Below are 24,332 nucleotides of genomic sequence, written 5' to 3' on the forward strand. Positions count from 1 at the left end.
CATAAAAAAACAATCCTATTTCCCTTAACTACAACTAAATTATGTGACTAGACTAATAAGGCTGTTAGCGTTTAAAATAAGGATTTAAGTAAAATCCCATTATATTTGTACAGTGTACAGTATGCAGTTTCTGAACTGACTTTAAGAGCCAGTTGTACACTGTGGCTTTAGTCGATAAATAGTCGAATAATTTAATATTTTAATTTTGTATTTATAAAAATAGATTATCTTCTTTGTGTACTGTAGAGCATTTGCACTTTTATTTTGTATTTATTTGGTTTATTTAATGGTTAAATAAACATTGTTATAGTTCTTGCAAAATAATGTGTCTGTTAAATTTGACATTTTCACATCTACTGAGCAAAAAAAGTCCCCAATTAGTTCTCTTTTTGTGTTGTGTATTTGAATTTATCTGTAGCCTGTATTGGTGGTTTTAGAAGAAGGTGTGAAGATCCTGTTCTCAGAAAAAAACATTTGGGTTTCCTCTTCAATTCATTTTTTATCACACCTTAAAGAGAGAATGAAAGGAAGGTGAGATGGTATCATTGTTTAACACAGTGCAGATTAATGATAGATGATTAAAATGGTCTATATATTTTAAAATACTGCACTAATTACGAAATGATGACACAATTTCTATTTGTAAGAATTCTCCCTAAGTTGCGTTATGCACTAATTTTAGTTCCACCTTTTTTTTCTCCCCACAATTAACTTAACAGTTCTCACTATCTTAACTTATCTTGACTAACACAGGACGCATCAAAACCAAGGCGACACAAAAACAGTTAACTTAAATGGTGTCGTGAGAGACTCATGTCAGTCTTTTAGTAAGTCACAGTATTGTTGAATATATATTAATGTTGTTGTTCTAAATAGAGATCAACATAATATTACATTTTTTTAAACCAAACATTTAGTCAAAGAAGTTAAAGGCCATCAGATTTGTTTCAAGTTGCAAATGTAAGCAAAAGTTAATGTGAGATTTCTTCTAAAGAAGTGCATAATTGCCAAGAGTAAATCAAAGCTAAAAGGTTTCCTAAAGTTCGTTTCAAGTCAACCAACCCAGAAATCAGCGTTGTAACATCTTAGAGACATTTATATGCAGGCTGTTGTAAAAGTTAGCTGCAGTGTCGATAAACATGAGCCCAAAGCCATGAAAACGAATGCTGATAAACTCCACCTAAAAAGACTTGTGTTTAATAGTACGTTTTCTAATTTTATTTTTGACATAGTACATACTGTATACTGGTAACAACATGAGGAGTTCCTGTTTCATCAGTATTTACACCACTCAGAATCCACAACCACGAATACATTGGGTTGGGTTTCTCTAGAATTGGTAATTTCTCTGATACATTACTTCTTCTTGTTGTTGTCTTCTTCTTCTGAAGACCTTTTGATTTGTTACGACAAAAGAGAAGGAAATGTGAGTAATTCACATGTAACACTTACTGATGAGGAAATATTTTCTTGGGAGGCAGGATAATTCCCCTGAATGTTTTATCTGGAGAGACTGCTAAGAAAAATCATTCTAAACCTGATTTTCTTTTTCTTCAAAAAACATTCTTTTGCTCCATTCATGTCCTGTGGATTAGTAGCCAATGTGTACTGTATGCACGTAGCAATCTGCAGATGATTCAAGTGCACATAAAAGTCAGTGCTGATGCAATGTTGGGGTCTGAGAAACGGAAGAGAAAAAGAGAATCAAGTGTGTTTGGGTTTCATCTGTTGTCCGTGTCATCATTGTCTTTGACATGGTAGAACTTGTGGTAGTTGTGTAGAAATATTTGGTAGAAGTAAAAACAGCAGAAGTAGCAGTTGTAGTAATAGTAATAGCAGTGGTGCAAGAGAGAATTAAAACAAAATATAAAAATAACTATGTCTTGGACCACCATTGGTATTATCTATCAATGCTTTAATAATAGGTATTGTTGATATCTTCCTGAATACCAGGGGAAAATATTGTCCAATCACATTTTTTTCATTCCCTATTCTTTGTAAGGTAATTAGCCCTTCATATTTGGCATCAATGAAAATCTATAATGTTTTCTACAGACAGTAAGACGGGGTTTGTTCAGTAGTACACAGTGAGTGGGAGATATTCAGGTTCACTAACGTCCTCCACAGAGGTCAAATCAGGAGGATATCATTGTTACTTCAATATGTGTATTCATTATACGATCGCAGGAAAAAAATGTTTTTGCCTTGTTTCTCTGATGTTAACATCAACACTCCTGTTTAACACTTCACTGAAATGTAATATGGAGCCTAACATGAGCTACAACTAAAGAAAACCAGTACGTACTGCAACGTCCCTGGTACTTCTGTGTCATTTTCAATTTTGATCAAGGTTTCACAATGACATCACTCCACATCCGCTGTAGGCAGGGTGAAGGCAGCGTTATATGTATATGTGTATTTATATGTTACTTCTGAGAGCTGATGATGAAGCAGATGTTTACAACAACCTTATACGTCCAACCCAAAGAATGGTCAAACCAAATTATTTAAAAAAAAAAAAAAGATCAGTCAGATCCTACATATATATATATATATATATATATATATATATATATATAATATTTTAGGACGTTAAGATGTTCCTTGTTTTCCTTGACACTTTGGTTTGAACAAATACATTTAATTATATTTTAGGACTTCTAAGCAACTACCACTGCTGACACAGTGGAGCCAAACATAAACACATCAATAACCCTGTCTGTTACCAATTTTGGATGCACTCTATGTGGGAGGATTAGTGTCACAGGATATGACAACGATGAGTGGGAGACATCAATTCTTTCGTTGACTGGCTCCTCCCACCTGGAGTGATGTGTATATTAATATGGGAAGTGACTGCTGCAGAATCAGCGCTGAAACGTCTGGAGAGCCACCAGTGTGATTCAGTGTCCTCACTGAAGACAGGTGCATACCAGGGGACACAGAGCGGAGACATCAGTCACTTCAGCTGGACCAACGATCACAGAGGAGCCATAGCAGGACTGAAGGGACCGAAAGGTAACAAAGATGTACGTCAAAGATTTAGCTTGTTGGGGATTTTAAGACTTTAGGAATTCTTTATATGTGGTGATTTTAAAAATTAAATCTTCAAATTTGTTTGTTGATAGTCTCTTGATTAGGTATTTGTACGCTTTACAGTTTTTACAACTATTGTTAATTCTTATCTTAAAAATAAAGAAATTCTTCTTCTTCTCTTTGTTAAATTGTCCAGAAGAAATGCCCTAAACCTTTTTAATTAGTTTTTGCACACATGTGCGTACTTGTGTGCAAGAACTACACACAGCAGTCAGCTACTGTGATAACGTCGCACTCCCTGTACCGATAAGAATTGTTTTTACAGCACATAGTGCACACAGTTGTGATCCTTCTATCTGAAAATGTTCCACTCAAATCTCCAGTTCATACATTTTCTTTTTTGTGTGTGTTCAATTTCAATAAAAAGGAAGGGAAAGTATCACGTTGTTTCTGTACCATTGTGTGCATTCTTTTAATCTCCATATATGGCCTTCATTATATCATCATACATTGTTTTGTGTTCCTGTTTTTTCCACTAGACAATTCTCAGACAAGAATAACCCCAGTAAGGAGAAGAGAAACTGGAAGTCAAGATGAACCTGCTGGTGATCTTCAGTGTTTTTACAGCACTGTGTGTGAACATGGTGAGCGACAGAGAGAGGAAATGAGTTTATTTTTAAATCCTTTGACTAATCATCTTAGTGACTGTGCATTGCCTGCGGTTTTCAGGTTATTTCCAGAAAAAGGTCATACAAAAATCTGGACAAACCTCTGGCCACTTCTAGACGTGAGAGAGCAGCCCAACACTGACATTTACCGTCTTACAGTTACCGACCACGCACACTGACTGTTTTCTTTTCTCTTTTGTGTGGTCACCTACAGAGATGTGTCGCTCTGGAGATGGCAGCAGCTACAGAGGATTTGTCTCCACATCGGCAGATGGCAAAAATTGTATGAAACGGATTACATTTGAAAATCCTCAAAAGAGTTCTTCGAAAGAAATCAGTTATCACAATTACTGCAGGTAGGAAAACCAGGGTCCAAAAGTGTTAGACTTGAAAATGCTGATAAAAATAAAACATTCTTTGTCTTTGAAACTATGTTCCCTAATAATATAAAATATGTATTTAGATTTTCTCAGGACAAATGTATGTATGTCTAAGATTTTTCAATTTTTTTAAAATCCATGTAGGAACCTTGACAACAGTCTGATGCCTTGGTGCTATGTCAAAAGAAGAGGGAGGATTGTAAAGGAATTCTGCAACATTCCCAGATGTAAGACACAGGTTCTGAAAAAAAAGGAAATACATTAGCTTTTAGATAAAAAAAATCTGATTATTATTTCTCTCTGCCCTGACACAGGTCCAGTTCCAACACCACCAACTGAAATTGATACAGGTAACAAAAATGTCTTTTTCTCCACTGAAAATTGTCATTTCACTTTACTTGACTTCATCATCACCCGCTGACTCACCCCTGTCTTTGTCTTTGTCCACAGAGATGACATGTGGCCAGAGGTCTGAGCGGAGGATGAATAAAATTGTAGGTGGTTCTTTCGCAGCCATAGAGTCTCAACCGTGGATGGCCGCCATCTACCGGGATCGCAAGTTCCAGTGTGGGGGCTCCCTGATCGCACCGTGTTGGGTTCTCACAGCTGCACACTGCTTTCATGAACAGTAAGAAAAGCACACGGAAACAAGAACACAGAATTATTTCGGTGCTCAGTCTTTGTCTTTTTCATATTTTCAAATAATAAGATATATAGTGAATTTTTGTTTGCAATTATGGGAGTGTGGTGAAAATGTGTGTATTTTTTGTCTTTGTTCATTTCCATGCGCTCAAAAGGAATGAGGATCCTCAGCATCTGTTCGTACACCTGGGAAAGACTGCCACCAATGAAACAGATGCTAAGAGAGAGCAGACCTTCACTGTGGAGAAAGTGATCCTCCACCACAGATTTAACATATCCTCTTCCTTTGACAATGACATAGGTGAAGGCAGACTTCATATAAGGAATGGGAACATAAAAAAACAACTGTGTAGCTCCCCTAGACTAAAATCATCTTTTTTTTTTCATTCCAGCTTTGTTGAAAATCAGTGGTGAAGATGGAAAATGTGCCGTGAAGTCAGCTTCTGTGAGGACAGTGTGTCTTCCTCCAGCCAACACTCAGCTCCCTGTAGGATTTCAGTGCAGCATCGCAGGATATGGGAGAGAGAAATTTTGTAAATATTGGTTTTCCCTTTCACTTTTAAGACACCACTGTGATCTCTCAGTCTTTTCACTGAGATTTACCTCCGACTCTGTGTCATCTGCAGCGGCATGGGCTAACTCCAAGCACCTGAAAGAGGCCGAGGTGAGTCTGATCTCCCGGATTGACTGCACAAGAGAATCAGATTATAACCTCACCAACAACATGATCTGTGCTGGGAGCCAGGACTGGACTAGGGACGCCTGCAAGGTGAGCAAATAATCAAATAAACATGTTTTTACAAAGTGCAATGGAGATTGTAGATGACCCCTACCCTTTTTTACAAAAATACTTTGGTGATTACCAATCATTCATAACAGAAAAGACAGAGTCAGTGTATTTGACAGTGATTATCACTGGTTAGGTTATGAAAGACAATCTAACAAAACACAACAGGAAATACAAATAATTAAATAACTAATGACACAATACCATGGCTGTTTGTTGGTGCTGTACTTTATGCGTCATGTCCTCTCTACCCAGGGTGACTCTGGTGGGCCGCTGGTGTGTGATGTGTCAGGCAGGATGTTTCTGTTTGGTGTGGTGAGCTGGGGCGATGGCTGTGCCATGAAAAACAAACCCGGTGTTTACACTAAGGTCAGCAACTATAACAGGTGGATCACAGCAGAAACAGGACTGTTCAAGTACACACGTGGAAAGATGTATCCAGATAAGACATGAACGGACCAGGTTACATTTTGTAAGGAAAATTATTGCAGTTTTTTCTATTCTGTCTATGCAAACATTTCAAAAAAATCATTGCTATTGCTACTGTATGTATTGATGTGAACTCACTGGACTGATTGAATGTTTTCATATATATATTTCATATATAATTTATAGAATGCTGTGTATATAGAGAATCTTTTGTGTCACATGAAATGATATATTAATACTTGGAAGTGTTTTATGAAGTTTTTGTAACAAGGAAATATCATTTTTTCCAATAAGCTTTTGTAATATTTATTATTGTTTGGTGGGATTTGGCATTTTGTGCATATTTACAATATAATAATAAAGATATTTAGAGAATTCGATGTTTATTGTGTGTTATTCAAAGTCAAAATTAAAAAAGCTATTAGAAACACTAATAAATGTTGTATTATATTTCATTATATTATATTATATTATGTACAGGTAAACGTAAATGTAATCTTACTTCAGTTAAACACCAGAGGGCACTGTTAGTAGAAAGTATAAAGAATCTGCATGGAATTAAATAAGATCTCTGACTATAATGACATATTTGTATAGGATGGTTTAGAAAAATTAGACATCTACATCTTGCAAACACTAGATATGAAACTTAATATAGTATAATAATAATAATAGATTTTATGTATATTACACATTAGTGAAATACCAATAACAACTATTCAAATAATGCTCTGTTGGAAAAAAAAACACACATTAGCAGAAAAGAATGGTGCATATTTCTGAATTTGACAAAAATTTCCTGGCGAAAATACCACAGAAACTCTGGGGCAAAAAAGACCTGGGTTAATACAGAGAATTTCCCAGTTGTCTTCATATCTGAGTATGTGAGGAACCAGAGTACAGTAAGACTTACACAGACATTCAAGACTTCATGCCAATACTTTGGTTGCTAAGCTTTTTCAGTGTCGAACACTGTGATAGAGCAAAATCCTGTCAGCGACGGACAAAAGACGATTGAAAGATGTCACAAAGAAGCATTCGGTCGACAACTTCAGCAGACATGTCTGTCTGAGAATTAATTAAAATCAGTGCAAAGTACAAAGAAATTACTACTATAAAGAGTGCAGATCCTATGTATGCAAATTCCTGGTTCTGCTGCAAAGTATGGAAAGCTGAATGTCTGCCATGCAGTGTTTATGTGTTGGATGTGTAGAAGTTTAAGAAGAAAATGTCTCCCAAACACTGAGCGGCACAAAGAAACAACATTATTTACTGATGGCTCGGAGATGAAAGTGCATTTTTTGCAGCATTAGAACATCTAACTCCAGCTGGTCATTATTGCATCATTATTGAGAGCACACTTCAGAACCCCTCTGAGCGACCTGCTGTAGTGTTTTCCATCAAAGGCTGTTTGGACAAGTCTGCGTATACAGATAGTTCACAGCAGGACTAGTGGAGCCAATCTGAGTCAGTGCTCACCCCCCGCAATCATTCACAGACACCAGTTTATGTTGTTGCTTCTCTCGATCCATTTATGGGTTGGAGATGCTGAGCGGGTGAGTCCTGCTCCTCTTTAAGGACAATTCCTGAGGGCGAGGAGAAGGAGAGGAGAAACACTCTCCCATCCGACCAGGTGGACCAGACTGGCCTGTATTTGTGGTTTGGATCAAAGCCTGTTGTGGCGAACACATTCACGCACAAACAAACTCACAGGCACACACATTCGTACACACAGTTTGGAGGCTGGGGGTTTGGTGGGGGTATAAATACCACTGTTTCTTGTTGCTGGTGTCTCTGGTTTCCCCAACAGAGACTCAAGAAACAGGGACAACCCAAGCTCAACACACACACCCACAAACACACACACACTCTCAACGTGTCCCCGTAGTATTCATGATCTATCACAGCTAAGAAATGGTTCTATTTTAATGCGCACGCACAACTTCAGGGGTAACCTGAAGAGTGGGCTTTAGGAAACAGTGGCCCAGCTAGTCTTCGGTTTTCTCAATCCCAGATAAGAGACCTTGAAGAAACAATACATGGGACACAGCAGTGCGGGATCTTTTCAGACTCCGTCTGTTGACAGCAGCAGCAGCAGCCGAAGCAGAAGTCTGCAGCAAGCTGAATCCATGGTCTTTATTTAGACCTGGACGCTGAGGCCTGGAGACATGAACTTCTGACCCACCTTTAATCAACATACTAGATCATATGTCAGACGCAGGTTGGAGGCTTCATCAGAAAAGCACACAACACAAGATTTCTTCCAAATTTAAGGTGCAGAGCGAGGCTGTTCTCATCTACCGTGTCCTCTGAGGTTTCACAGCTGTGTGGATGACCTTTGCAAAGGCTACAGGGAACAAGTTCGCAACATAATTATTTTTACAACCTTACCCTGCTTAGAGGTTATGACTTACACTCTTCTGATGTACAACTGTGATGCCATATCTTCTTTTTCCCATTAAATGTATTAGTGTGATCTATAAGTTGCTGGTTCAATGCTGCATCATTTGGTCAAATTTGGTCACAGGTGTCATATTTAACTCCAATTCTTGCAAGTTTTTCCACATCCGTGTTTATTCAGTAGACACAGACATTGCCAGTGCCAAACATGTTGTTACCATCACAGACTGTATACAAAAACCAAATTGCAGTTTTTCAATGATCTCTGTCAATACTGCTTAGTAAAATGCTTAGGTTGTTTTGGAAGTAACCCACAACCTGTGAAGGACTGCCTGGCTCAATTGCCAACAACAGCACATTGTTTTCTTAATTGTGCAAATAGTGACCTGATCATATACAGTAAGTCAAACTCATTTCTTATAAATAATAAATCAAAGTTGTTTTATTCTTCTCCCAATTGCCCTCAATGACCATCATGTTGCATGCTTCATGTAATGATATTTTGAGCTTACATGGTCATCTATGTCTGATCCAGTGTCATTATTTTCTTGCTGTCAGTATTTAACGTCCTTGCCTTGTGTGGACATCCCAGTGGTTCTTGATCAGTTGCTGAAATCTGTTTTTCCTGTTTCAAACTGGTTCTTGTCGTAATGGAGTTTTTTTATCCAGTATTCACTAAATCAGACTTTAAAACCCGGGAACAATCCCTTTAACTTTTCCTAACCATTTCCTTTTAGGGCCACTCGCACACATGACGTAATTTAGGAAGACCTCTGGTTTGCTTTTTCTTTCTGTGCGTGTATGTGCATGTGATGCGTGTGTGCAGCGGGAGCGTCAGTGCGCACCCACACCAGCCGCCTGGCAGCTGTAGCGCTTCGCTGTGATTGGGTGGAGGGCGGTGATTCCTCCTGTCACGATTTGGGTCGCTCCATGGGAGGACACCGAGCTCCTGAGTCCAGCGTTGGCTGAGGTGTTCACCACAGGAGGCGGCTGCACACCGGCTGCAGAGCCGCATGAGGACTTCATCTCAGGGACTTGGACTGTAAACCCGGGGATTTGTCCTCCTGTCGGTGTCCGTGAGGAGGAGAGGAGAGAGACAGAGGAAGGAGACTGAGCCGCTGGAGCAACCAGCCGCTTTTTCTTTCACCAGGGCTGCGGTACAACTCGTTCACGATGCCGGTCTTTCACACCAAGACCATCGAGAGTATCCTGGAGCCGGTGGCCCAGCAGATCTCTCACCTGGTCATCATGCACGAAGAGGGGGAGGTGGACGGTAAAGCCATCCCGGATCTGACCGTTCCGGTGGCTGCGGTGCAGGCGGCGGTCAGCAACCTCGTACGGGTGAGTGCCGAGTTTGAATCCAGGGGTATTAAATCATGCAGTGAAAGTTCCAGTGAAAGCGACAATCCTGGAGGCTGCTGGTGCAAGACCTGCCCCTGACACTGAGGCTCCTATTTCAGCAGGGTCATAAATTAGTGGAGGTGAACCATCATCAAACTGTCCCTGTCTGCACACATGCAGCCCTTCATTTTTTCTAAGTGGTCCCCATATAAATTAATGGAGATCCCAGATTGATCTGCGCTGCTATTAAATTGGTATAAAAGTGTCATAAATGTGTAAATATAAATCCAGCTGACGCTCACACCAGCGCCTCCTGCTCTAGCCTATAGTTTTTATTGCGTATGTACTTAACACCGCAAAATACCTTGTCAGACAGTGGCCCCAGTCCTCCTTAGATAACTGCTGATGACCTCAGTGAAGTTTTTTTTAACCATGTCCTGTAATCTTCAGTAATTAGTGGGAGTTTCATCCACTTCTATATCGATGTTCTTAAGGGGACACTTTCCAGGCCCGGTTTATATGGAGTTCCTCAGGGGTCCATTTTTGGCCCAATACTATTGAGTTCAATGTCCAAGGCAGTTTAGGTTTGGGTGTTTTAGTGGTTTCAAAACCTGACTGAATTGTCACTTGCTTTGTTTCGGTAAATAGTTAGATGTAAGTGGGCCATGGAGATTGGTTTATCTACTGAGACATTTTAACTTGATTCAACTATTACTACTACTGTTTGCTGTGTGAGATCTGCAAATCAAGAGATCTGTCAAATTCTTTATAAATAAAGTTGAAATGAAGTGGATTTCCCTTGTCTTATCGGTAAAAGATTCCTATTCTAACTGCATTTTTCTGTCTATTATTTCATCTTTTGTCCAAATGATTATTTTGTAAATAGATTGACAGTCTTTCACTTTGACACTGATATCTCCCTCACATCCACTGACTGGCAAAATCAATATGGGCTGCATCATCAGTGGTGGGCAGGAGTGGGATGTAGGTGATGCTTTTGTGACAGGGCTCCATTCAGAAAGCAGAAATTCAGCAGTTGGTGGGTGACAAACTTCTACCTACATGATAATTATTGCTGTTGTGAAACAGATGTCAGGACATTTAAGGACTGTGTTTCACACAATGAAGAAACTTGGCCTTGGTTTATAAAACATTTCAGGTCCATTTTATAATCACATGTAAGAGCTCAGGTGAAATTACTGCTACTCAGTTTGACTTAGTTATGTTAGAAAAGGGAGATTATAGAGAGTACAGAAGTAATGGGCATGGTCTGTGGGGTTTATAGTATTAGTTATAGTTAAGTCCAAATTTGAAGATTTTTTTAAATTTTAAAAAAGCAGCGATGGCTGTTATTTTTATCATTATCCATTACATCTGAAATGTTCCTGGAAGTGTGTGTCTTTTTTGTTAGAAGAGATGCATTAGGGGTTGAGGTCACATTGATCCCTGCAAACTCTCTTTGAAGGAAGAGTTACTGCTGAGACCTGAAAAGACTTCTAGTCTACTTCCATGGAGTCATTATTTAAAATGGAAGAGCCTCGTCTGTATAATATATGCAGTCTACAGGTGAGAATAGCGCAGGATGGTACTGTATGTTTCAGGGTTTCTGAGGACATGTCAAGAACATTGATGATGGAGATGATGAAGATGTGATGTGTTAGAAAGAAAGGCTGAAGACACAGTGACAGCAGGTCTTTGTCTGGCAGCTATAGAGGGAAACAGCTCTCTTTGTATCTCAAACATGTTGGTGAAGTGTTAGGTGATTAGTGGCTGTGTTGTCAGGTGTGAGGGTTAAGAAGTGGGTAAAAAGGAGGTATTGACAGAGAGCTTAAAGGGCGCTCAGTAGCAGCAATTTAATGTGTAGTGGCTGGTTGCTGGGTAGACAACCTGAGCTGGAGACTGAAAGACACTTAAGACTGGAGTACACTCACTTAAGACTGGAGCAGACGGATGTTTTATTTTAGAAGGCTGATTCAGTTCGGTTCCACTTTCAGTTTGGACTTTAGAGACATCAGGGCAGTGTTATACTGCAACATGCCACCATCACCAATGCACGCTGATACAATTACACTGTTAACCCCCTCCCGGGTGGGCTAACCATGGGGGGAGGGAGGGGGGGCATTTAAATCTAGGACACCAAGACACTTAGAAGCACGCAAGATGTTGTCACTCTCTGACCTCCAGAAGCCTGTGAATGGCTTCACTTTGGCTGGTTTATCAGGAGATCTACGTGAGAGATGGTAGCTGGTGTCTTCGGTGCAAAGTGTGAGCCCACCGGAGTGGAACTGGTGGGAGAGACTAAGCAATGAAGCATGAGCTCCTGAAGGAGTCAACATATAGAGTCTGAGCATGTCCAGGGGTGGGGAGGGGAGGAAGGAATAAATAGATTTAGCGTTGAGTGAACTATAGCTACACTCTGACAAAACAGAACAGGACAGGAAGAGAAGAGGAGAAGGAGTGTAGAGATGCCAGCAGTGAGACTCCACTAAAACTGTCGTGATGCAGAACAGGGGAAAGAAGAGCGGAGGCTGTGGACAGGCGGGCAGTGAAAAAGCCACTTACAGGCACAGACGCCGGCACCCTGCGAAGGAGGGGAAGTGTCCCTGGTGTCTTCTGACCAGACTTTGCCAAGCTTCATAGTTCACGTTCCAAGGCCCCGGCTCTACATACACACAAACAGAAACGTCTGAACTGTCCTCAACTGTCCTGTCTTTTCACGGAGGAGTCCCCGCGTCTTTCCCGCTGCTCTCAGCTGCTCAAATGTTTAGTTTATAGTTGCTTCACAGCCACAGACTGTGCTGAGAAATGGACACTGGCTGCAAACGTGAAGGTGTCAGAGTAGAAATATAATAGCAGTGCTGGTTTTGAACAAGTTATTGGTCTGAGTGGCTACTGTTGGGTCGATATGTTTCAACATGATGTCAGTTTTGACCAAAATGATGCTCATTATTTGACAGTGCAAAATCTAAAGTGAAATATATAATATATTACTGAATTCATTAGTAATGATGAATTCATTAGTAATTAATTATTTCATAATATTTCAAGATTGGTAAAAAACCCTTACAATTATTTCATAATATTTCAAGATTGGTAGTAGAATTTTAAAAAACTTCAGTTTTATAGTATTGCTATAATTCGTATAAAGACAACAAACCATCTGCATGTTTTGGTAAAGATCAAAAGCCGCAGCCTCATCAGAGCTGATGCTCTTGGATGTGAATTGAAGACAGACTGATTGCGTTCTGTTAGACGTGACTGACAGCTGTTTGTTTCCTGCAGTGGTCACACATTTCAGTCCCACCGTCAGTGTTTCCAGCGAACCACTTAACTCCTCATTAATAATGCACTGAACTAGCAGTGCCAAAAGTTGCCGCTTCCAGGAAACTTGAAGCCTAACGTGACATGCTGGGGTTTCACCAACCTGTTCTGCACAGATTGATCCACATTCTATGCATTTTTTAAGATGTGAATCACAGAGTTTATCAACACACTGAAGCTCTTGGATTTTTGTTTTTGTTTGTTTCCTGAACATTCATTACATAGTGTTACAGTGAAAATGAAAGCACACACAGATCAGATGAATGACACTGAAGAATTCATCCATTAACAGTAATAGTGCAGTATTTAGTAGCATTTTTATGAACCTTTTGCTCAAGTTCATACTGTACTTACACTTGAACTTGATCCCTTTTACGTTTAGTTATAGCTCCTTATGGTAAATACATCAAAATAAAAATAAAATGATAAAGTTGTAAATGTAAATGTCTGTCATTTTCAATATGGTTTGTAAATAGTGTGAGGAAATGAGCAGAGTGGTCGAGTCTTAAAGTGGAACTGTTTTGTTGTCTTTGCATTCTGGGATGGAGGCTTAATTCCAGCTCCCTGAAGACAGGAAGTCTATTAACGCACTTTAATTGACACAGCAGCGGAACAAGACTGATGTCATCATTTCAGCATGATTGCATTTTGTGTGTCTCTGTGTGTGCCTCTGTATTCACTGTTTTCTTCTGTAATTGTAGTGTTCAGCTGCGACTTTTTTTCTCTCGTTTTTCTCATCCTTTCATTAGAACTATATCACGTGACAATATAATGATAAGAGGCACTAAATCCATGGACATTTATTTTTGGTCGTCATATCATTAAACATGTATGACAACCTTGGCTCGAACAACAAGCTGAGTCAAAGCTGCTGCTTTGTGACTTACCCTAACCCTATTAAACCTAAGACACTCAGATTAGGACTAATTGGATTTCTTTATTCAAACCTCAAGACAATGTCAGGAAAATATTGTTTTAGACATTTAAAAAATAGCCTGTGAAACAAGGATATAGGTTCATGTTTTTCTTGCCTTTTCTGTTTGAACTAAGGCTATAAACTAAAACTAGCTAATTAAATTAGTTGTAAGATGGTATTACTTTGCAAATACCTGTAGTACACAAAAAATAACATTATGTTAATATTTTGCTGTGGGCCCTGATTTATTTGATTTTTTTTTGTTTCATAGCTTACATGATTTTTTTGTCTATAAAAAATATTTACATTTGATGTTGCAGGGATTCAGTGATTGTTGACACACATAGACAAAATCAAACTTCTCAAGGGGTTACAAGACTTTACGCTGCGTACACAGCGTTCTGATGTCATCACCACAGACGGGCCTTCTGTTCAGAGTATAAATGTCTTTCCCATGACCTGTCCTCACACACAACAGGACTGAGACGAGCCATAGCACAGCCACAGCCTCTTCCCCTCAAAGCTTGAAAAATGTGACATGCTTGCATGGTTGAAATAGGTGTGAATTGATACACACTCGCTCACTCACCCCCCTCACCCCAGGCTATTATTAGCCCTGAAATGCCTTGAATACTATTTTCCTGTCCCGCTGCTGCTAATGATAATTGAACAAATGGTCCCTGTTGTGTTGGTTGCAGGTGGGGAAGGAAACAGTCCAAACCACAGAGGATCAGGTGATGAAGAGAGACATGCCCCCCGCATTTATAAAGTAAGTCTGTATAAAGCACTGTGTGAAAAAAAACTCACCTCCTCCTTCTTCTCCTCCTCCTCTTCCTCCATCTCCTCCTCAACAGCCTCTCCTCAGCTCCAGTCACTCTGAAAAAGTCCCAGTGACAAAGTGATGGAAATGACACTGTTAATCTGTGCAGACAGAGAACTTGTTAAAAAGAAGTTACTGTGCAATTTGGTGTTTCGGAAACGTGGCAGTGTTCCCAGCTCCAACAAAGAGACACTTCTGTGGATGAGTGCGGCCGACTCCAGCATCCAACCATGCTGTTTGTTGTTGACATGAATCTGTCTGAGCGCTGGCTGCAGAAATGTGCAGTCCAGACAATCAGGGTGTGTTCGCACGTGGGTCGTTTGGTTCAGTGAAAAGTAAAATTTGTGCAGTTTCTGCATCTTGGGGGTCAGCAAACTGAGGTGGATGTGGTCTGCTTCAATTAGATAGATGGACCAAAAACCATTTTAACAAAACAAGGGCACGATCCTCTTCACGAGATGGAAAATATTAAACCAACAGTGGGAAAAAGTGAGTGGATGTTGACAAAAGTAAGTGAGCAGTAAAAGAAATGTAGACCAATCAAAATTAAGAAGCGTGGATCAGATATAAAGGAAGGTTGGAGCCATCATGTTTGTGGTCAATGGCTTCGAGGGTAATCAATCCTGTTGTCAAGGACACTCATCAACCAAGAGAAGTTTGTGGTGAACTTCCCTCACTCAATATACAAAAAACGTACTTCCAATAATCAGCTCAATTAATTGATAAATCAGCTGATTTTGCAGTTAGTTCTAGAAAGTTATATAAGCCACTGTGACCACTGCCCCTTGGGTAAATCACATGTAATCTACATGTGTGAAAACACCATCTCCTTGTCAGTTTGTGTGTTGCAGTATTTTAGTATTTTCCAGTATTTGCTTGCCTGCTATTGCCTTCTGTTCTGATTCCTGTTTTTATGGTCTAAGTAAATGCTTCCAGTCCAGTCGTACACACCACTCTCACTCACTGCTTACTGCTCACTCACATTCACGCAGGACGCTACATCATAAATCTCACTCACGGGGCTTAGGAGGGTGCATGTGGGAATGTGAACCTACCTAAATATAGACAAGGCAGCAGCCATCGATACCCTGGCCAATGAGGGTCAAACACAGGAGGGACTTGGCTTTATTCTAACGCCCTCAAATCCATCACCTCCTTCAGGATAAGCTAATTATTGACCGATTATTTGATTGAGGATATTTTTTTTCTTTAGTTTTTTAGTCTCTATGGTGAATTTCCGGCTTTATTTGATTCCTGACTGCTGTGATGTTTACAGAGTGGAGAACTCCAGCTCCAAGCTCGTTCAGGCGGCGCAGATGTTAAAGGCAGATCCATACTCTGTTCCTGCAAGAGATTACCTGATCGATGGATCCAGAGGGATACTGTCCGGAACGTCTGACTTGTTACTTACATTTGATGAAGCAGAGGTGTGTCCATGTGTGTGTTTGAGTGTGTGTTTGCCTCTTAAGCTTTTATGTGCGTCCTGTGTGTGTGTCTTTTACTTGAGGGCAGTGGCATCTTTCAGAGAAATAAAGCTTTATATAGCTTCACAGAGGAACTTGTCTTCATGTGAGCCTGTGAGGGAGAATCTAATCACTGAGATCAAATGACTTCCCTCTGTTCTAACTCAGGAGTAGGGTGACGTGTGTCTATGTGTGTGTGTGTGTGTGTGTGTGTGTGTGCAAGCAATCATACAGATGTGAAGAAAATAATTAACCGCCTTCTGGTTCACTGAAAGTGTTGCGTACATCCAGCCTCCTTAATTTGTTTTAATTTGAATAAAGTAAAGTTTTTAAAGAGGTAAAAAAATGTCAACTTCCTGAAAAGTTTTCAAAAATGTTGCAGTAAGAAAATTCTTGCTTGGTTTACAAGCACTCCAAACCACTCAAAACAGAATGAAATCTGCCTGAAGCGTCTAAAGATGTTACAGACTGTACGTGTACAAGTGTCTGTAAGTGGAATCACATTGTTTATGTCTTCATAGTCACCCTCAGCTCATCACTGGCCTTATTCTCGTAGGGAGAATCTTCTCACAGTCACAAGATGTACATCACAAGACTGTACACACACACACACACACAATGACAGCACTCAAATAGCTGTTTAGCATTTAACATTTAAAAGGAATCATGCATACAACCAGTTTTGCTGTTTGACCCTAAACTTTTGTCTCTAATCATCACGATCCACTCTTTTACTGTTATGTTAAATGGCTGTAACTCTGTCTGTGTTGTGTCCCAGGTGCGAAAAATAATCAGGGTTTGTAAAGGCATCCTAGAGTATCTGACTGTAGCTGAGGTGGTGGAGACCATGGAGGACCTCATCACTTACACCAAGAACCTGGGTCCAGGTCAGAGAGAGCTTTATTTCATCAAACAAACACAGTGTATTTCACTGCAATCAGACCGGCCGTGAGTTGGTCCTGGGTTCTTTAACATTATCAAATAGAAACTACACAACCAATATTATTAACTTGTTTTTAAGAGCTGGTATTTCACAAAAAAATAGATAGATGATACACCTTTATAATCCAATCAGGAAATTAAAATGTAGATATTAAGGTTACATTGCCTTTGGAAATATAAAGTATGATAAATATCATATATTCTGAAAACACTACTCAACAATGAGGCTGGTAATGACCTCCGTTTTTAAGGTTTAAAGGTGTTTACATCTTAAATTAACCACTTAACTCGCCCTCTGACTCAGAGATGGCGTGATTGAAGTTGACGGCTTTTTCATTGTCAGGAGAACAGCACCATGGATTGGCTTTTTATCATCTGAGGTCAAAGGTCAATTGTGTTGTGATTGTAGAGCGGCTTAATGAGCTGGAGGGAATCTGATGCAAAGGGTTTTTTTACTCACACTTGAGTGACGCCGTCATTGTACAGGATCAGTCGCTCGTGAAGAGTTGACGTTTGGGACACGTTGGTGAAAACATTGACGCCAACCGTCGGCCTTGGATTATTCAACACAGGAAAAATATGGAAATGATGTTACCAACAAGCATTGATAGAGGGATTTGATGTAAATTCTAACTTCCTCTGAATATTGAATTATATATATATATGTATATATTTTTTATTATTTTATTTAGGAATGACCAAAATGTCAAAGATGATTGAGGAGCGGCAGCAGGAGCTGACGCACCAGGAGCACAGACAGATGCTGGTCAGCTCCATGAACACCGTCAAAGAGCTGCTGCCTGTTCTCATATCAGGTGTGTGAGTGTGTGTCTGCCAGCATGTACACACATTACATTGCAGGTCACTGAACAGCCAACAGTCGTTATAGCAACGCTCACAATTACAGTCATTAGTTACTGGGGCTGTCAGACTGACTATACACACCTACACACACACACACACACAACCAGCCCGCTAAGCATATCTCCGACTGCACCAGTGTAAGGAGCCACTGTTACTGCTCTACTTTGAAATACACACAGTTTACTGTAGTTTTCAGCCATTATTTTAGATGTCCTTGAAATATCTAAGTATCTGCTGACTGCAGAAAAATATTTACTCTGTGTGTTGTAGCACACACAACATTTATGCCATAGAGTTTTTGTCTATTACTAATTAGATTAATTATCTTTACATACAGTTATCAACAAGCATTCTTAAGTCAATTATTGAAATGACAGGTCACAGAATGATCTCCAAAGGGTGTAATGATAAATACCTGTGTTTTTTTCTTTGTCCAGCTATAAAGATTTTCGTTGCCACCAAGAGCAGCCGCGGTGCAGGTGTGGAGGAGGCCGAGAGGAACCGAAGATTCACCTTTGAAAAGATGAGCGCTGAGATCAGCGAGATTATCAGAGTGTTACAGCTGACCACCTGGGATGAAGATGCCTGGGCCAATAAGGTATAACCTTGGAGATGAAGACAAAAAAAAACAGTAACACTCATGGGTAGTTCTTTAATTTATACATTAAGGCATCATCTCTCTGAAGTACATTTCACACATTTTAGGTTATAGTCAGACACATGAGCTTTGGACTGCCTGTTTTTACACACATGCTAACACACAAACCTCTTTAATCTTTTTACTTATTCTCCGCTTTTCCTTTTCGCTCGGTAGTATAACTCCTGGTTTTTTCTTTTTTCTTTCTTTTCTTTACCTTCTCCCTCCATTCTTTTCCTCCCCGTAGAAGGTAAGCCTGTTTCTCTGCCCCTCTGCAGTTTCCAGCATGCAAGTGTGTATTTATACATATATGTGTGTGAGACAGAGAAGGAGAAATACCTATACTGTATATGAGTATGTACTGTATATACAGTATATCCACCTGCCAACAGTCAATGGTAAGTATGTCATGTCCTCTCACTGTTTCTGTCTACACGTATCTCATTGTCTCTCCGTGTCCACTTGGTTCAAATGGCATGAGACTGGTGACGTCCATCACCAAAAATGTCTTAATATTTTTTTATATATATGTTATGTATTCAGCAATGCTATTGTTTTATGCTGCTACGAGAGGCTGTTGAGAGCAGAGTATAATCTCGCTGAAATAATCCAAACACATGACCTGCAGACTGTGGGACACTTTACTGGTCCAAATCGTAACCCTGCATGTATCTCTATGCGTGCGTAGGTGTGTGTGTGTATGTGTGCTGTGGATTTGATGCAAACTTTCAGGTAACAAGCATTTGCAGTGTGTGTGGGTAGAAGGAAAAAAAAGGCTGCACCATGACACGTCTGCTCTCTGCTTAGTCTATGCATTGTACAGTTTACTCCTATAAATCCCACGTTTCCCATAAATCCAAACTATACTGTATGACTTAATTTATAATGTAACAAAAATAATAACAGTTAAGACAATAATGCTTTAAAAATTAGCTTTAACTTATTTGTTAATAGCAAAATAACAAAATAACATATAGTCTTGTAAATTTGGGTTAACAGGCATAAATGCTATACATGGTGTGTTTCCATATTAAGTAACTAATAAGTAATGTAAGTACAACCACTTAAGATTAGAAATTATAGGTAGTTTAAAAAGTTTTTTTTTTCTATTCACAAGCATTTGGGTATTAATTACTAATGGAGAGCTAATGATGCTAATGATTGCCCTTTATTTCGAATTTAGGTTAAGTAAGTAAAAAATAATAAAATAATTTCTGGAGGTTTAAATGTGTAAAATAATTTAAAATAATTTCTGGAGGTTTAAATGTGACATGTTGCCTGTTGATTTAATACCAACACACACAATGTTGTGTTTTCCTTCTGTCTCAGGATATGGAGGCATTAAAAAGATCTCTGGCTTTGATTGAGTCCAAGATGGCACTGGCTAAAGGTTGGCTCAAAGACCCCCATGGACAGCCGGGTATACGACTGGGTCTTTGTGGGTCTCTCTTTTTTAAAATGATTATTTCTCAGAATAATCTAATAATGTGTTGTCCTCCACCAGGTGATCATGGTGAGGTTGCTCTGCGTGTTATTCTGGATGAAGCTGGGAAAGTTGGAGAGCTGTGTGCCGGGAAGGAGAGGAAGGACATACTGGCCACGGCTAAGGCTCTGGGACAAATGACAGACCAGATTGCCGATTTGCGAGCCAGGTGATGAGGTTTCAAGTGAAATTCTGTTCTTTACACCTATGATAATGATTGTTCTCATATGTCATGACAATATTGTGTTTATATTATTTTGTAATGACAGAGGCCAGGGGCCGACCCCAGGCTGTGTGCAGCGTGCAGCCCAGTGCTCACAGGGCTTAGACTTGTTATTTGGCAAAGTGGACGGTGCTGCACGCCGGCTGGAGGCTCTAATCAGTGCCAAGCAGGCCATTGCCAGGAGGCTGGACGCTGCACAGGTCAGATAAAACAATAGCAGAGTAATCCACATTAATAGCACATTAATCCTCTCACCAGTGAATCCTGCAGCCAGCCTTCTGTTTTTTAGCACAACTTCAAATAAATGAAAAGAGTTTTGCGTTTAACTCATACTGTAATAAATATATATAATACCTGCAACAGCTGAAAGGATAAAAAAAAAAGACTCTCCTTGACAAGTTACTTGTTCCTGACCCTGTGTGGTTTCTGGCTCCTGGAGCCCTTGAAGAAGGTGGTGGTATTCTATTAGGAAGCTATTCATGTTTAATTGCATTTGAAGTAATATTTTGAGAAGAACCAAAAGGCACTGTATAATGTTTTAGTTAATTGTCTAACTGACATCATTTGGTAAAGTCACATGTGCTTGTTTGATGACGACGATTAGATTCCACCCTTAACCTCCCTGTTGTTGTGGAAATTACATGAGATTTGTATAAAGTCATCTGTGGCCATTCTTTAGGCCTGGCTGGCTGATCCTAATGGTGGACCTGAAGGGGAGGAGAACATCAGAGCACTGCTCGCTGAAGCCAAGCGTATCGCTGATCTGTGTGAAGACCCAAAAGACAGGGATGACATCCTGCGCTCCATCAGCGAGATCGCAGGGCTCACCGCTCGGCTCGTGGAGCTACGCAAACAGTATGCTCTCCCCGTCCAGACTCTTGATTGGATGTTTTAATTATCACATGAAGTAACTCCTAGATCTTCTTTTTCTAGACTCAGACTACAATCTCCTACTACTAGTAGCTGGAATATATTTCCCATCTGGAAATTATGTTGTTGCCTGTCAACCTTAGGCATCAATGTCAACATAAGGTCTTACTATGCTTGAATTCAATGGGGCTGTGGTGTGTGTGATGGTTCAGGTGGAGATTTTAAACTTGGTGAAAAATAAATACCACTTTGCTCAAGGGCAATGCCACTAAATTCCACAAATTTATTGAAATCTCTGCTCTTAGCGTTGGCTAAGCTAAATGGTTTCTAAAGGGTTGTAGAAGTGTTTTATGATCTGCACCACCTCTGTGTGTACTGACCTTAAAAGGAAAGTGTGGAAACCAGATTCATGCCAAAACTACAAATCTGAACCTTAAAAGGGAAGAAAATGTGACTCCACAAGTTTGTTGGGAGTTTTATTTCATCCACTAAAGTGATGATTCTTATATGTATTTGTAGCTGATAAAAAAAATGTACATGTTGACAGAATCAGATGGAAATGTGGCATTAATCTTGAATGGTATTTGAAGTACAATGTTAAAAAGGGGAATGGTGAAAGGATTGAATTCAATATTTACCAGTTTCAAACCTGGATGTTATCTTCATCTGCCACAGGGGCAAAGGTGACAGTCCAGAGGCCCGAGCGCTGGCAAAGCAGATTGGGGCAGCACTGCTGACCCTGCAGTCCAAAACCAACCGAGCCGTGGCCAACATGAGACCAGCCAAACCTGCTGTGACCTTGGAGGGCAAGATGGAGCAGGCCCTGCGCTGGGTGAACAACCCTGGAGTGGACGACAGAGGAGTAGGTGAGTGATGTTATCCCACGCACACTGTCACTCTATCAGGAATCATATGTCGGTGTGGTACAGAAATAACTGAGCTGGTGACTAGTGACCGTTTCCTTCACAGTAATGTGTCTGCTGAGTGAATCATCCACTGATTAACCTGACTGATGCTAACCTGACTGACGCTTGTTCTATTTGCTCTTTTCTCAACCCACTTCCTAATGCTTTGTTTTACGCTTGTTCTATTTGCTCTTTTCTCAACTACATTTGTTTTCTACTCACTTTTAATGCATCCTAATGGGAGCAGAGTATGAATGGATTGAATGGAACACAGGTACAGGTCTGATACATACTTTTTTAAACCATTGAAAGAAATATATTTTAATTTAATGTACTGTAACAATGTGTGCTGTATGATATTTAGCACTGACTGGTAATTTTCTAACCTTGGATTTAAAGTTTACCACAAGGGCCAGACTGTGACCTCTGCTGTGTCTCTCTCCAGGTCAGGCAGCAATCAGAGGCATGGTTGGAGAAGGGAAGCGCTTGGCAGGGGGCCTGCTGGGCCCGTATCGACAGGACATGATTGGACGCTGTGATCGAACAGAGGCTCTGATGGCATCGTTGGCAGACATGGCCAGCAGAGGGGAGGCCGAGGCTCCTCACGCTCGTGCTACGGCTGCACAGCTTCAGGACAGCCTGAAGGTAGAGTAGATCAGCGATGTCACACACCAACATAAATAAATGAATGAATCACAGCTTGTGTTTAAAGTCCACAGTCATAAGACAAACGTTGTGCAAACCAAATATGCTAAATATTTATAATCAAATGTTAACAGCAAATATAGCAGGTTTTTTTTATCCATATGGCTCGACAGAGGATCTTCATCTGACTAAATTATTTTGTATATCAGGAATTTAAGATTTTTTTTAAACTATCAACTATAGAAACATTTGAAACTAGTCTGTAAATGCTCCTTTAAGGGACTAACGTTGACCTTGTAAAAACAAATGAACCCTTTTGAGTGATATTATTGGCGCAGGGCTCCCTCTACTGGAATAAAAACAAATCTTCTTCCACCAGGACTTAAGACAGCACATGCAGGAGGTGATGACCCAGGAGGTATCTGATGTGTTCAGTGACACGACTACACCTATCAAACTGTTGGCTGTTGCTGCAACTGCTCCCCCTGATGCTCCCAACAGGAATGAGGTCAGAGACAGACCATACAGTATTAACTGATATGGACCGCTCTTTAATAATGCTTAAAAAAATATGTTAGTGGGTAATTAAAAAAAAGTTTTTAATCAAGTGTCTGCATTATCAATGGTTATTATAGGTGTTTGAAGAGCGTGCAGGGAACTTTGAAGCCCATGCAGGTCGGCTGGGGGCCACTGCAGAGAAGGCTGCAGCTGTGGGGGCGGCCAATAAGACGACCGTAGAGGGCATACATGCTGCTGTGAAACATGCCAGGGAGCTGACACCACAGGTGCTTCTCTACTGTTAACGTCCAGGCTTGTAATGACTGGTCACAGTGCACACAGAGTCTGTCTGTCCACTGTAGACTGGACATAGGACTTGGACAAAGTCATTGTTAGGTTTTGTTAATTCAAATTAGCTCAATTAGTCAGGAATACATCAAAGTTTCCAAATATCAGGTACGTGTTTAGTAGAACAGAACTAAAACTTGACTAAGATTTAGGCAACTCTTAATCAAGTCTATTTCTTGTATAGTGACAATTTTTAACTGACATTTCTGTAAATGTCCAGGTGACCTCTGCTGCTCGGATCTTGTTGAAAAATCCTGGAAACAAAGCAGCATATGAGCACTTCGACACCATGAAGAATCAGTGGATTGACAATGTGGAAAAACTCACTGGTGGGTAAATCACTCAACAAAACACAGTTTTAACAATTTCACATCAGGTTGAGACTGGAGGATGTGTTTCTGTATCTCACTGTGTCCCCAGGTTTGGTGGACGAAGCCATCGACACCAAATCTCTGCTTGACGCTTCTGAGGAGGCGATAAAGAAAGATATTGACAAGTGCAGAGTTGCCATGGCAAACGTTCAACCACAAATGCTCGTTGCCGGGGCAACGAGCATAGCCAGACGAGCAAATCGTGTCCTGTTAGTGGCTAAGAGGGAAGTGGAAAACTCTGAAGATCCGCGCTTTAGAGACACGGTCAAACACGCGTCAGATGTCCTCTCTCACACCATCTCACCCATGGTGATGGATGCCAAGGCAGTGGCCGGTAACATTC

At 40.2% G+C, this 24,332-nt stretch overlaps 2 protein-coding genes and 1 long non-coding RNA gene across 7 annotated transcripts in view; 2 read left to right on the forward strand and 1 right to left on the reverse strand.

The window, feature by feature from the left end:
* Positions 1 to 2,727: 2,727 nt before the first annotated feature.
* Positions 2,728 to 6,315, forward strand: LOC103387402 (tissue-type plasminogen activator-like). 2 transcript variants are annotated; one of them, XM_008322024.3, is made up of 11 exons: positions 2,728 to 3,029; positions 3,576 to 3,680; positions 3,766 to 3,823; positions 3,919 to 4,060; positions 4,229 to 4,311; positions 4,399 to 4,434; positions 4,535 to 4,712; positions 4,882 to 5,027; positions 5,119 to 5,259; positions 5,353 to 5,495; positions 5,769 to 6,315. In XM_008322024.3, the coding sequence occupies exons 2-11, from the start codon at positions 3,630 to 3,632 to the stop codon at positions 5,964 to 5,966; spliced, it is 1,176 nt and encodes a 391-aa protein (XP_008320246.1). In that variant the 5' UTR covers positions 2,728 to 3,029; positions 3,576 to 3,629; the 3' UTR covers positions 5,967 to 6,315. The 2 variants fall into 2 exon arrangements, with proteins under 2 accessions (XP_008320246.1, XP_008320247.1); XM_008322025.3 differs by having other exon boundaries at positions 2,728 to 3,018.
* Positions 5,072 to 24,332, reverse strand: part of LOC112487890 (uncharacterized) — a 23,275-nt gene continuing 4,014 nt past the window's right edge. For 2 of the 4 annotated variants that reach the window (XR_003051401.1, XR_003051400.1), the window contains 9 exons: positions 22,514 to 22,766; positions 21,861 to 22,064; positions 18,425 to 18,614; positions 17,606 to 17,698; positions 14,728 to 14,796; positions 12,246 to 12,345; positions 5,718 to 5,845; positions 5,330 to 5,488; positions 5,072 to 5,211 (listed from right to left, as the gene is read on the reverse strand). This is a non-coding gene — a long non-coding RNA (uncharacterized LOC112487890). The other 2 variants (XR_003051403.1, XR_003051402.1) reach the window with 2 other exon arrangements.
* Positions 6,458 to 24,332, forward strand: part of LOC103387439 (vinculin-like) — a 24,496-nt gene continuing 6,621 nt past the window's right edge. Inside the window, 16 exon segments of the mRNA XM_025061211.1 lie at positions 6,458 to 9,683; positions 14,619 to 14,689; positions 16,017 to 16,167; positions 16,982 to 17,090; positions 17,838 to 17,960; positions 18,447 to 18,607; positions 19,976 to 20,066; positions 20,151 to 20,298; positions 20,399 to 20,552; positions 21,032 to 21,207; positions 21,898 to 22,088; positions 22,573 to 22,772; positions 23,152 to 23,280; positions 23,408 to 23,557; positions 23,839 to 23,947; positions 24,039 to 24,332. The exon segment at positions 24,039 to 24,332 is cut by the window's right edge and continues 203 nt beyond it. Coding sequence (XP_024916979.1) covers positions 9,516 to 9,683; positions 14,619 to 14,689; positions 16,017 to 16,167; positions 16,982 to 17,090; positions 17,838 to 17,960; positions 18,447 to 18,607; positions 19,976 to 20,066; positions 20,151 to 20,298; positions 20,399 to 20,552; positions 21,032 to 21,207; positions 21,898 to 22,088; positions 22,573 to 22,772; positions 23,152 to 23,280; positions 23,408 to 23,557; positions 23,839 to 23,947; positions 24,039 to 24,332 — 2,425 coding nt within the window. The 5' untranslated portion in view covers positions 6,458 to 9,515.

The sequence above is a fragment of the Cynoglossus semilaevis genome, chromosome 12 (genome assembly GCF_000523025.1).
Source record: "Cynoglossus semilaevis isolate Cse_v1.0 chromosome 12, Cse_v1.0, whole genome shotgun sequence".
Lineage (NCBI taxonomy): Eukaryota > Metazoa > Chordata > Actinopteri > Pleuronectiformes > Cynoglossidae > Cynoglossus > Cynoglossus semilaevis.

Bases quoted from the DNA above. Each gene is read 5' to 3' on its own strand.
- LOC103387402 (XM_008322024.3), top strand. From the start codon at position 3,630: ATGAACCTGCTGGTGATCTTCAGTGTTTTTACAGCACTGTGTGTGAAC. The intron at 4,713-4,881 runs GTAAGAAAAGCA...TGCGCTCAAAAG, and splicing joins GCACACTGCTTTCATGAACA to GAATGAGGATCCTCAGCATC. The intron at 5,260-5,352 runs GTAAATATTGGT...TGTCATCTGCAG, and splicing joins ATATGGGAGAGAGAAATTTT to CGGCATGGGCTAACTCCAAG.